Source organism: Lipophrys pholis (assembly GCF_963383615.2).
Source record: "Lipophrys pholis genome assembly, chromosome: 9".
Lineage (NCBI taxonomy): Eukaryota > Metazoa > Chordata > Actinopteri > Blenniiformes > Blenniidae > Lipophrys > Lipophrys pholis.
Genome location: NC_137639.1, coordinates 23,027,828 through 23,041,461, shown reverse-complemented (window position 1 = coordinate 23,041,461; position 13,634 = coordinate 23,027,828). Strand labels below are relative to the sequence as shown.

Genomic DNA, 13,634 nt, shown 5'->3' with positions numbered 1-13,634 from the left:
GTCATCTGAATGTTGAGAGAAATTAATGTTATTTATATTCACTGTTGTTGTTTTTTTTCACTTCCAACTACCATGCTCTGGATTAATAGAGCATGTGTGTCCCTGCATCAATAGGATTGGACATAATGAACTTACTGCACCTCTTATCCCCTGATGTGTAGGTTTCAATTGTGGGTCCATGTCCCATTATTGGTTTTAACAAGTTAATGATTTAAGGATGCGCCGTGACCGTAATAAAGAGGCAGACACAATGACGGGCTTATTTACTTATTCTAAACTCCCTTCCCCCATGATTCATTCGCTTCCAGTAAAACTCACGTGAGCCATAGCCTCACTGTGACTTTACAACTGCACACACACACACATACACACACACATACACACGGACGCACACACACACACACACGCTCTCTCTTACTCACCCTGAGTCCACAGGGGGTTTTAGTGCAGACAAGTCCCAAAACAGCTTCAATGCTCATTAAAATTGCACTGTGGCCAGGCCCTGCAACAGAAATCAAAGCTGTTTTGAAGTCATTTCTGTTTTTCTGGCGTTCACCGCAGCGACAGGCCTCAGTGTGTGGGGTCGACGGGTTGCTCTCCCCGCCATCCATCTGTGGTCCACTTTGCCGTGATGTCACCGACTGGGACACGGTTACAAGACAGAGATACCGGGACTGTGTGTTCAAGGACGCACGTGGATCTCATGACTTTGTGTGTGTGTGAGTGTGATATTTGGGGCACAGTGGAGCTACAGGCAACGAACATCCTCATCAGTTTCTTTGGCCTGGATGTGTTCTCGGGGAGCCTGTGTGTGATGACGCCATCTTACACGACTGCTCAATTATTTAAGTACATGGAGTGAAAGGGGAATCACCGGGGTTGGATATAGTAATGATGGAGGGGGGGCACGGAAGGCAGGGTTGGCCAGCACAGGTGGCTATGAATGAGCAACAAACTAAGAGATAAAAGCTCACACTGGTACGATTGTTGATCTGGGATTTAGTGCTTGCACGTGCGCTCAGACTCACGCACACTCCGAGGTCCTGGCAGCACATGTGTGAAATAAAGACAGGGGAGTCCCCTGAGAATCTATCTTCCAAGATGATTTACTGCTCCTGTCAGATACAATGAAATAAAACTGGGTCAGCATGATGAAATATACCATAAGCCAACAGTTGATGAATCAGAAAGCTTGGTGGAGGGACACGAAGACATTCCGCACGGAAGTCATAAATTCTGCCGCTTATGTAATATTTATCACATTATGTTGAAGCAAACACTTGTACGGCTCAACAATTAGTGCTTTGCAGATGTTGAAGCCGGGGTTGCTAACTATCTGCAGGAATGCATGCTTGGCATTTCAGCAGTACAATAGATTAATTCATAGCACCCTCAACACAAGCGCCTGTGACGCCACGTTACACTTGTTTTAGCTGCACAGGCGAGTTGAAATGACTGCGTGAGCCACTGTGGGGATGGACATGTGTACAGTTTGTTTTTCTCTGCGTACTTGTATAGAGATATCTGTGGTATTGTCATATTATCATTATATTATGTGCTGAGGTGTCATTACATAACAGGCTAGAGAGAGAGGATGGGGGAGCAGACAGCACATGTGAGGTGCCAACGAGAGAGTTCAGCGTGAGCACGGGGTTGGGTGGGTAAATAATGTGAGCAAATCTGTGTGCTGTTTATTGGATCGTTCAGGATTTGATTACAAGCAGATTAATTTGTGACTTGTGTGAGTGTAAATATTCAGAAATGTTCCGAAAAAAAACTATACTCACGTTAAAGTCACATTAAAGTAGAACACTGAATCACGGCTTTGTGAATGTTTTTATCTAAATAGATTTCTGTATTTGAATGCACGGAAATCTATTATGTACACATAGAAATACAAAACCAAATAATCTAAACCAATCAATTCAATATCCTTCATTCATTGAATGACTCATTTCTTGATTACACAGCAAGTGGTAGATAGCAAAAATGCACACAAAGATCAAAGTCTCCAAAAATAGAATTCTTTTGGGTTAATAAATATTTCATACAACCACAAACTGTTTATTCCGATAAGTTTCAGTAGAATTAGTGAATGTGTCAATATCAAAATACATATAGACATAGTCAGTGTTTGTTCATTTCTTTTTCACAAAACGGTCATTTATTTAACCAAAAAAACAGACAGACTGTGAGCACGTCTGTCTGTTTTTCTGTGTCAAATCTATTGACAATTCTAGTTTAAAGTCTTGAATTTGAACAAAGTTGGTTAATGAGATGAATAGATGTAACAACAACCTCATAACTGCGTGCATGCACCAACCAGTGAAGCTATACTTGATATCTGTCCAGACTTATCTGATTTATAAACTGAACACTGCTGGATATTATAATCATGGATCAAGTCCCTACAAAAGTTGTTGTTCAGTTGCCACAATGAATGACTTTTAGTGGAAAAGAGTCAGTTTACTATTAAGCACTGCTGTTACACAAGAAGTAAATTATTACAAAGTGAAACCATCTTAATGCTGCACATTTGTAAACTGTTTCCTAAGTATACCACATGAATTCTGCAGATAATTCGCTTTATGGGGTCACACAATGAATTTCAACTTTGACGAACATAATCTCACCCGTTTATTCTTTAATCCACAACAACAGCTTCAACAAGCCAGAATAAAGTTATGAGGGCTTTCCCAAAATCCTCCTTCCTTCTAAGATAGTAATGGTGTACACACTTTCATTTGAATTAATTCATTTCATTTTATTGATTCATTTCAGGCATGGAACAATTCAGTTTTAAGAACACCTCACAAGTTATTGACACGAAAGAATGAATATCCATCCATCATCTATACCGGATTATTCAACTGAGGGTCATGGAGCCTTCAAATCGGTCCCAGCTCACATCCATCAAACGCACTCGTGATTCCAGGAAATTTATTGTCACTATTCAACTTCAGACACGTGCCTTTGGACTGTAAGAGAAAACAGTAAGAATATGTACAGGGAAATGAGACAAACTACACAGAGTGGCTCCCAGGCCTACATTGAATAGGGATTTTCAAGGTAATGAAGTGTGAAACATCAAACAGTCTCTCACTTTGAGTTATAAAGCTTTAATATAAGTACCCTGGTTTTCTGGGTTTGGCTGCTGAGAAACCTGAAAAATATATGGAGTCATCAATAACCAAAAGGATGAGAACTGGGGCTGCGTGATATCAGTTGAATGTGGGATATGCAGCAATGTGGTTAGGTATCGTTATCGCGATATGACCTGCAATAAATACACAAACACCAAGTTTATGAACTCTTAAAGTGGTTTGCCTATGACCCGAAATTCTCACCCAGCAACAATGACACAGTGTTCAAAGACCGGACTGCAAATGGCCGTACAACTTGCTCCACGCTCCCAAAGAAAAGGTACAATATTGAGCTTCCAGGACCTTAAGGACAACTACAAGCTACAAAATCAGGACCATTGCAGATATTTACTAATCAGAGACTATAGTGGAAAACAAACCCAAACAACTATTTAGGATGACACGACAATTGAAAACAAAAATTTTTAAAATTTCCAAAAAGCCTACAACAATGGAGCCTACAAAAAAAAATTGTATTTCAAGACTATATCTTATATATTTAAAGAGAGATCCTACTCTGCACATTAAAGGAAAGATTATGTTTTTGTCTGTGTGTATTTATTTATTGGTTTGTATGTCTGTATGTATTTTACCAACTTTTCTCAAAAATTGCATGAAATCTTCAGGGATGATTTGTCATCAACAAAGGACCAATTGATTGGATTTTTAGACGTGAACAGCTGACCGTTTCCAAAGAAATCCCAAAAAACTGTGAAAAAATTTACTTTTTACTAAACTGATCATTTGTTAGCTGAAAGAAACAAACAGCTGTTTATGACCTTGTGAAATTTGATGGACAACATTCAACCAATAAATCATTTTGGGCACACAGTGTAGTTCAAACCCGATCAGGAGGTCTTCACAAATTATGAAATTTGTGGTAGTTTGTGGCTGAATCGACACCAGAAATTCCAGATTGTATTCTAAATTCCAAGCAATGAGGCATTTGTGCTGATGGTGGGAGCTCAGACATAAAGACTGCACTGAAAGTGATATAAATGTCTGTGTATTATTGCATGGTGCTCATAAGACGCTTCCTCTTGAGATGTCAAACCGGAGTTCAGCGGAACATTTCATCGTGGTTCGTCACGTAAATTGAGTTGTTGTGCACAGATGTAAACAGTAAGTCAGAGTGTGAGTGAGCGGTTAACCTGCAGAGGATGTAGCTTTGATGAATTTGCATGTAAACAGGTCTACAGTGAGGGTGCGGTGTTTAGCGGGAGTGAATGTGGCTGTGATGAATGGCCGACACGTTGACGATGCAGAATGAGCGGCATGTCTGGCACCTATAATACACTGTGTATACAGTTTATCCTGACTGGCACAAATGGCATTTGGGCTGTGAGTGAAAGCATGGACGTGGCTCGGTGTACTAGGGGGTGGTGGGGGTTTTGGCAGACTGGTGCAGCCTCAGGCTCACTACTACTGATTCATGCTCACACTTCTACAAGTGCACACTGTTGACCCATATCATGCAGAGAGAAAAAAAAAGTAGGGGGGGGGGCTTCAACAGGAAAAACAGGAATCACATGATAATCTCATGTTTTTAGCAACTGGGTTCATGGTTAGTCGGCCAACACTTAAGCAATAATTAACCCTTGATGGCTGCCTTGAAAAAAAGACTTTGGAGGGGGGCGTGGCAGTATGTCCTTACATAAACTAAAACAACAGTATCAGTGTCAACAGTGTAGAAAGAATCTCAATCCCCTTTTTCACCGGTTGTTAAACAAACCCCTTCCGAAACACATTTTTATCTCTACATGCTTAAACACAGTGGCTCTGTCCGAACAATACTCAGTTTGAATTTAGGTTTTCAAAAAGGTTCTGTTTTAATGACTTGTTTATCTGTGAGGCGTGCACTTTGTTGAAGTGGACGGCATAATACTGAAAAGTATTTATGGTAATACTGGTTACTCGATTAACATGCACTCAGAATGGACAACACCACCTCCTGTTAAAGTCACAATAATAAGCCTAAAATAGAATAAATCAGAAAAATACTGAACAATTGCTACCTTATTAGAGGCAGAAAAGTTGTGAACTGAGCTCATGTACTGTATTTGATTGCACTAGATTGTCCATGTCATTAACAATTTATTGAACACTTCCAATGAACCCTGAGGGAAGACTTTGATGCAAAAAGAAAAATAAAAGAAAACTTTTGTTTAAATAAAATGCAATAAAACTATGTTAATCTGCAACAAAATCACAGAGAACAGTAAAAGAGGTGCAAAGTGCCGTAAAGTATATGAGACATATAGAAATTATGTGAATTGAAAGGATATCAAAGAGAAAATGAGAAAATGGCAAATAAAAGAAGTAAAAGTAAGTAAGGGATCAAAATATCTGAGGCGGGGACAGGAAATAACTGCAAAAAGGTGCAAAACAACATGGCAAAGATTGAACATTGAAAATATGCACATGTAGGGAAGAGGGCACAAATTACCACAAAAACACCAAAGGGACACAAAAAGCTACATAGATAAACAAAATGGCTGAAAAGCACATAAAACATGTACAATATGACACAAAATGTTGACAAAGACTCACAGAATTCCTAAAAATAAGTTTACTTATCACAGCAAATCAATAGCCAGTAAAATCATTTTATAAATAAGTAGTTATTGTGACCAAATTGCACAAAGTAGTCAAAAAGCATATGAAGACTGACAATAATGACCCTAATAAATGAAAAGGAGACGCTGTTGGCTGTTTGCATTTCTGTGCTTTGTTGCTCCTCGTTTTATGCTCATAATGCAGAAGTAAACCACTGAATATTTCCCATAACTCTTAACGGCATATGTGAACTCAGTAAAATGTTGTAACTTTTTATAAACTACGACTTCCGAATTTCCATCAGTATTTGTAGGAGAAACTAAAGTTTACCTGCTGTACTAGTGAAGACAGACAGAACAGTTGCAGTTATTTGCCGGCAGGGGGCGAAGGATGACATTTACTCTAACATGCTGCACAGAAAGGTCACGAAGAAGAAGTGTCTACGTTTCCTGTTCCGGGTCTTCAAGCAGAAACGTCGTGTGAACGGAGCAGCTTCACAGAAAGTTTCTCTGTAAACTCTTGGCGTTTCAGCACAATACACTTCAAAAACCTCACTTTAAACGCTTGGCATTTCCAGCGCCTGTGGACTTGACAGCCGATACTTGCAGAATTGAGAGGTTTGTGAGCTTACAGTGGAATTTTTCCGCTTGTGTTGGCCGCGCGCTCCCAGCAATGTGCTAACGTTAGTTAGCGTGAGCCCGGGTGTTTTGGCGGATGTGATCCATCCTGGCTTGTGTGTTGCTCTGTGTTCTCTTATTTAACCTATTATAACCCAATTAAAGTCAACTGTGAAGAGACCGACTACATACTGAAGGACTCTTTGCGTTGTAATGATGCGTTAGCTTCTTGGTTTGTGTAGCTGTTGACTGTGAACCTCGGGCGGTGTTTATGGTGGCCGTCCCGCTCCTGTTGGGGTTGCACAGTTTGGGCTTTTCGGCTAACATATTTGTCTCAAACGTGGTTGGATGATTGTGTGACATAGTGTTTATCTCTTTGATGTTGTGCAGAAGTGGAGGATGTCTCTTCCGAAGCGGGAGGTCGAGGAGTTGAGGCCGTGGGTGGAGCGCACCGTGAAGAAGGTGCTGGGGTTTTCTGAGCCCACCGTGGTCACTGCAGCTCTGCATTGTGTGGGGAAAGGACTGGACAAGAGGAAGACCATAGGTAACGATTGTCATCCCCTGTCTTAACACACACAGTTTCAACCCCAATTTATATTACAGCGATGTATTATATCAGCAATTTACAGTTGTGGCTTTATTTGATGATTAATGTGAATTAAGTTTCAGCTATTAGTGATGGAGATCTTCAAACCAAGCTATGTTGTCAGTACAAAAATATCAGTTCTTACCTGTTGAGGAATTAACCTCATAAAGTACCTCAACAGGGCATACAATGATATTTAGTTGTCTAGTATTGAGACTTTGCATTTTGCAATATTTATTTTTGGATATTAGCATTTTAGTTTGACTTATAATATAATTTGATGTTGACATTGTGCATTACTAATAACTATTGATTAATAATATACCTGTATCCATCTAAGGGAAATGTTATAGTTTTGCGTGAATGAGCATGTGAAAAGGTGTGTCTGATGTGCATATCAGAATGAGTCGAGGGATAAGAAATTTTATTGTTGCAAAAAATGCATATCAATAGTTTCAAAAAGAACTGAATTCTATGCACTCATTATCAGCAAACATCACCTAAACTAAGCTTGGGCTATTCTGTAGTTCTGAAGTGATCTTGTGATACTATTGTCCTTTTTTAAACCTGTGTTGGACTGTAAAACTCTCAGGGTGTAGCCTCCACCAAGCTCTGTTTTGGTTGCGTTGTCTACTATGGACATGACCTTAATGGGGATATCGTAGATCATTCAATGAATGTCAGTGTATTATGTATCACTCACACAGAGGCTTAATCCAGGCAGTGCACAGCTACTATTATCCAACTGATTCAAATCCGTTTTCTGTTCCGCTCTATCCATTTCAAGTTTGTGGGGCCCTGTGGATGAGCCCAGTGGAGTATGGGCAAAGGCTTTGTCACGTCTGAACACGGGACAACATTTCTACACATGTTTTGTCGCTAATGCAGAACAAATAAAGCTGAACTGTAAAAGATATTTGTTTGGGCTGATTTGCTGTAATCACTGCACAACCGATTACATTTCGCTGTCAGGCACTGGTGTTCAAAAACCTGTCAAGTTATTCCACATATCAAGTTCATGTGAATTATGTAAATGCCTCTGATAAAATATTATAAGTTTGGTCTTCACAGTCGTGGTGCTTTGACTGCATTCTTTCAATATGACGGTTGATCAATGTGGCAAATTGTTTTTCGGCATTCAGATCAGCTGCGTCCTTTCCTGGACGACTCTGCCGGAGGTTTTGTGGAGCGTCTTTTTGAAGCGCTCGAGGAGAGCCGAAGCTCTCGTGGCATCAAAGGTGCTGGAGAAAAGAATCGCAAGAGAGACCTGAAGGTACCGACATACTTGTGACAAAGGTTGTAACTTTTCATTCGCAATCCATCCCTCTGATTACATCAAGATGACATCCAAAATGATCACATCTTGGTATTTGATTCAAGGGATTGAACCAGTTTGGTTTCTTTCAACCTTGAAGTGAGTAATCAGATACCCTCTTTATTTGCTGGGACCAAAAAGTTATAAATCATTTGAATGATTACATCACTTCTGAAAAGTGAAGAACACACCAAGTTTAAATCCACTCATGGTGTCTTTACAGTCACATCTGACTGATGATTTGATTTCAATGTTTGTCTCAGGATGTGTTTGGGGAAGAGACTGAGCCGGGAGCAGTGCGTGAAGTCGTTGACCCAGGAGATGGAACAGTGCCAAAGAGGAAACGGGTGCCTCGCTTTGAGGAGGTGGAGGAGCCCGAAGTCATACCTGGACCTCCGTCTGAGAGTCCTGGCATGCTCACCAAGATGCAGGTATGTGGCTGTTCCGATCCAGTCTTGAACAATTTTATTAAACTGATGTTAAAGTTGTTTTAAGGTGCACGTCGGTTTTCTTTGTTTCAACAGATCAAGCAGATGATGGAGGCAGCCACAAAGCAGATTGAAGAAAGGAAGAAACAGCTGAGCTTTGCCTCTTCAGTCCCATCTGGAGCAGTAATAACCTTCTCTTTTTAATTCGCAGACAAAAAACAAACATGTGTCTCTTTAGGCAGTTCAGCATTTTCTTTTTTTTTTTGGGTTGAAACCTGAAATAGTTTACTACTTATTAATTGGATGGTACAGTCAATAACATTTAAATTCTCCATCTGTAAATTCTTTGTGTTTATGAGAAAGAACTTTATTGATTGAAATTAAGTTTTATTTATTTTCAGAATTGTTATTCTGGCCCTAAAATTCCCTTCTTCAGTAGTGTTTCTGTTTTATTTTTGTTCTGAAAAGAAGAAAAGTTCAGGGAAATGTTACCAATGCTGTTATCATTTGAAATGTATATTATTCAAAAATGTTGAGCAGCATTTGTTTCCTCCTTTCGTGCAGTCACAGCTGGACGTCTCTTCCGTCTCTCGGCTTCTTGGAGCTTCAGCAGCAGCTGGCGGCACCTCCTCCATCGCTCCATCGCAGGCGGCCAGCTTTATGAATGACGCCATCGAGAAGGCACGCAAAGCCGCCGAGCTCCAGGCCCGCATCCAGTCCCAGTTATCCATGAAGCCCGGGATCCTCGGAGTCCTGCCGAACACTGGACCTCACAACCTGGTGGCTCTCGCTAATCTACATGCGATGGGAATAGCTCCACCGTGAGTCGCAGAATCTTCTTTCATCCATTCTGTGCGGCGTGTCCTTCCTGATGCAACCCACAGCAGTGACGTGTCCATTATTCCATGCAAGCCAGTGAGCTTCTGATCACTGCTTTACGATCAACAAGGATAGGAGGTCGTTGATCAGTATGCAATGATAAAATAAAAGGCTTCTCTGTGTTTGAATGTGCAGGAAAGTAGAAGTGAAGGAAATAAACAAGCCAACGCCTCTTATTCTGGATGAGAAGGGAAGAACTGTGGACGCCAGCGGCAAAGAAGTGGAACTCACACATCGAATGCCAACGCTGAAGGGTAAGTAAACTGTAACTAGTAATCCACACTCCTCTTTTCAGTTGTTTATTTGTTCCTAGACTGATGTTCTCTCTCTCCCTGTGCAGCAAACATTCGAGCGGTGAAAAGGGAGCAGTTCCGCCAGCAGCTGAAGGAGAAGCCAGGCGAGGACTTGGAGTCCACGTCGTACTTCGACCAGCGCGTGTTCATCACTCCAGCTCAGCGCGCTCGCAAGGGCTTCAAGTTCCACGAGCAGGGCCGCTTTGAGAAGATTGCTCAGAGAATTAGAACTAAGGTGGGAGTTTCCAGCTTTTTGCCTTTTAAAAAAGAAAAAAAGAAAAAAATAATTATTTTTTTTGCTTATATTAGCTTTATAACACGGCCTTCCTCAATCATACATAAACCTTTACAACCCTCAGGCCCAGCTGGAGCGGTTACAGAATGAGATTGCTCAGGCTGCTCGAAAGACTGGAATCCAGGCCTCCACCAAGTTGGCACTGATCGCCCCCAGAAAAGAGATTGGAGACGACGAGGTGCCCAATATCGAGTGGTGGGACTCCTTCATTCTGCCCTCCCACATAGAATTGTAAGAAACTCCATCATGACACTGAGAATGCTGAAAATGGTCTGAATCAAAATGCTGCCGGGCTTATAAACTTGTCTTCTCTTTTGGTTCTATGAAGCAATTCAAGCACAAATTTTGAGGAGTTTGACTTGTTTGGTGTGACCAACCTGGTTGAACATCCCGCCCAGATCAGCCCTCCAGGTGAGTTCAAGTGTTTTAGTTCATAATGTCTTTGATCAGCAGGTGGAAATACAAAAGGTGATACCAGCAAACAGGGAAACCTACAAGAACCTTGGTGTCTGTGTATTGTAGTCGCATTATACAATCAATAGAAGAATCTACTTTTTTCAAATTTGTGGTGTATTTGCTCATACATTTAATAGAACAGTATTTGTACAAAAGGAGAATTGTCGTTTTACAGAAGCTTTTTTTGTTTTTTGCCAACTTCTGAAAGCAGTTCCACATTTATTTCATTGACAAAATATCAAATGTTTTGATGTTTCACAGTTGGTGTTTACAATATTCCTCTTGTGTTCCCAGTTGACACAGATAAGCCCGTTACATTGGGAGTATATTTGACAAAGAAAGAACAGAAGAAACTGAGAAGACAAACACGGAGGGAGGGACAAAAGGAAGTGCAGGAGAAGGTCCGTTTAGGTTTGATGCCTCCGCCAGAACCCAAAGGTAGGCACACACACACACTTACGGTTACTCTGATTACAGATGTGCACAGTTCTAGATTCAACAAAAGTTTACTGACATTTGTTTTTGTTTTCTTAGTACGAATTTCCAACCTGATGAGAGTTTTGGGCACGGAGGCGGTTCAGGACCCCACAAAAGTAGAAGCCCACGTCAGAGCGCAGATGGCCAAAAGACAAAAGTTAGTCAGTTTATTCCTCCAATGCTTTTTGTTTTCAGTACATAAGAAGTTTTTAATTCTCGGCCCCCGTCTCTAATGCTTTTCCACCTTCCTTCCTGACTTCCAGGGCTCACGAGGAAGCTAATGCAGCTCGTAAGCTCACCGCAGAGCAGAGGAAGGAGAAGAAGGTGAAGAAGTTAAAAGAAGACCTCACTAATGGGGTTCACATCGCTGTGTACAGGTACGTTTCTATTGGTAGACAGAGTCTGAGGTTCACCACCGCCATGTGTGTTTGTGTCTTCTCTAATCCCATTGCCTCTCGTGCACAGAGTCCGTAACCTGCAAAATCCTGCTAAGAAGTTTAAAGTGGAGGCCAATGCGAACCAGCTGTACCTGACAGGCACAGTAGTTCTGCACAAAGATGTAAACCTGATCGTGGTGGAGGGAGGTAAGAGAAAACCCTGGACAGACCAGTAGGTCTTCAGTTTTTATTCCAGTTGTATCTTTCTCTGTTGGTCACATATTTGACCATAAATGTTCTTTTTAAATATTACATTTATATTTTTTCCTCAATTAGTTTTTTCTTTAAAAAATAATCAAGGTTAATGTGACAATCAGCTTTAACAGTTTGTTTGTTCATCTTTGTCTTCACAATATCAAACACTTACATTGTCTTTTGTTCATTCTGGATTTTATTATTAAACTGTGAAGCTGCTCTTTGTGTCATTCTTGTTTTTTTTTGTTTTTTTAGGTCCTAAATCCCAGAAAAAATTCAAGAGACTGATGATGCACCGAGTCAAGTGGGAGGAACACAACTCTAAAAGAGATGGTAAGAATGCCTTGCCCGCTGAGCGAGTTCTTTTCTCCACTGCTTCCCAACCTTCTTGTCCCGTTGGATCCGCCGCCTTGTGTCACTTGGCAGAGAAATTTCCATCTGTTCCCTTTTAGATCCAGACGGTGACGACGACACGAAGCGGAACAATAAATGCTGGTTGATTTGGGAGGTGAGCGTTCGCACGTTGTTCCCTCAGTGCAGTTGGATTGTTGTGACGTCACGTCTAAACGCTCCTCTGATGCCCCACAGGGAACGGCTAAGGAGCGGAGTTATGGTGAGATGAAGTTCAAGCAGTGCCCCACAGAGAACATGGCCCGGGAACACTTCAAGAAGCACGGCACAGAACACTACTGGGACCTGGCACTCAGTCAGAGTGTATTGGACTGCACAGACGACTGAAACATGCCTGTATAGTACCTCAGTACGAGTCAGAACCCCCCCCCCAGTCCTTCCCCCGTCCTCACACGAGCCCCCGCAGCCTGACTGCCGGGCTTAAGCCCGGGCTCCAATCAAAAGACTTGTCCTATGAGACGGAGGAACGAAAAACCTGTGTGGATGTTTTTCTTTTTGTGAGAGGCAGGAAAGTGTGTGTAGGTCTTCATCAGTGTGCATTTCATTTGGTGGTAGGCTTTGGTTGTGTCTATTTTGTTATGTATCATTAAAAATAGTCTGACGGGTCACACCGTGACACCAGTCTCTCACTCGAGGCTGTTTGAAGAGACAAACTAATGATATTCCCAGTTTCATTCAAAAAGAAAAAAAAAAAGAAGCAACTCCTCAAAACACATCTTAAAAAAATGATCACCATTACAGAGGAATTTCAGATTTCTGACTTTTGGATAAACAAGCAAATGTTTGACTCAGCTGTGGCCACATTTATCTGTAATGTTACACCACCACCTTGAATAAAGACAATTTAATCAGTATTGTGTTCTTTCTTTTCCAAAACCACTATTTAGTGCGTTGAGCTTCAACCTTGTTCATCTTCGGTTCATGGCTGGATGAAGTTCTACACAGACTGCTGCACAAACAGTATTCCTCTCATTCCTCTGAGATACAGAACAAGCCACGTGGCTGTTAGGTGTCTCATTTTAAAGCGATTTGCATTATTTTATGTGGGTTCTCAAATTTAGCATCTGGATTTTTTTAGTGTTGTGTTTAGTTATTTTTTTAGGTCTTTACAGTCTTAATTTTCAGCAGAATCTCCTTTTGGATGATCCCCATCTCGTCTCAGATTTTTTTTTGTGCATGTGAAAATCCATTGTGGTACTTTTTGTATCTTTAGGCATTCATTTTTGTTGAGTGTTTTTTATTGTCTGTAAGAATGTTTTTTTATTTTGAGTTTTTTTATTTGGTTTGATCAGCCTGCTTTTTTGGTCTCTATATAGATTTTTTGAAGCCCCCCCCCCCCCCGAGATCATACCTTGTTCTTTTTCAGCCATCCTGTGTCACATGTAAAACAATTGCGTGTCATTTTGATCAAGATGTCATTTAGTTGAGTTGTTTTATTGGTAGTTTTGTGTCTTTTTGGAGCCTTTAAAAGTGTTTTTGTAAAGCATTTTTCTTGTGATTTTCTTTGGCTCCATGTTGGTCCCTTTTGTCGGTTAAGTTTACATGT

At 40.9% G+C, this 13,634-nt stretch overlaps 1 protein-coding gene across 2 annotated transcripts; it reads left to right on the top strand.

Moving 5' to 3' along the window:
• Positions 1–6,142: 6,142 nt before the first annotated feature.
• On the top strand, positions 6,143–12,942 carry prpf3 (PRP3 pre-mRNA processing factor 3 homolog (yeast)). Of its 2 annotated transcripts, XM_080471165.1 has the most exons (17): positions 6,143–6,316; positions 6,707–6,860; positions 8,045–8,175; positions 8,481–8,648; positions 8,742–8,828; positions 9,210–9,466; positions 9,660–9,778; positions 9,865–10,052; positions 10,177–10,343; positions 10,441–10,523; positions 10,863–11,006; positions 11,103–11,202; positions 11,309–11,422; positions 11,511–11,629; positions 11,933–12,010; positions 12,130–12,185; positions 12,266–12,942. In XM_080471165.1, exons 2-17 carry the CDS (start codon positions 6,716–6,718, stop codon positions 12,413–12,415), a joined length of 2,106 nt encoding a protein of 701 aa, XP_080327291.1. In that variant the 5' UTR covers positions 6,143–6,316; positions 6,707–6,715; the 3' UTR covers positions 12,416–12,942. The 2 variants fall into 2 exon arrangements, with proteins under 2 accessions (XP_080327291.1, XP_080327292.1); XM_080471166.1 differs by lacking the exon at positions 9,660–9,778 and having other exon boundaries at positions 6,157–6,316; positions 9,210–9,260; positions 9,906–10,052; positions 12,266–12,941.
• The last annotated feature ends 692 nt before the right edge of the window (positions 12,943–13,634 follow it).

What these genes read in the sequence shown, in the direction of transcription:
- prpf3 (XM_080471165.1), top strand. Translation starts at nt 6,716, where the DNA reads ATGTCTCTTCCGAAGCGGGAGGTCGAGGAGTTGAGGCCGTGGGTGGAG. An exon ending in CGCCCAGATCAGCCCTCCAG is followed by an intron (nt 10,524 to 10,862) that starts GTGAGTTCAAGT and finishes TTGTGTTCCCAG; the next exon opens with TTGACACAGATAAGCCCGTT. An exon ending in AATGCTGGTTGATTTGGGAG is followed by an intron (nt 12,186 to 12,265) that starts GTGAGCGTTCGC and finishes GATGCCCCACAG; the next exon opens with GGAACGGCTAAGGAGCGGAG.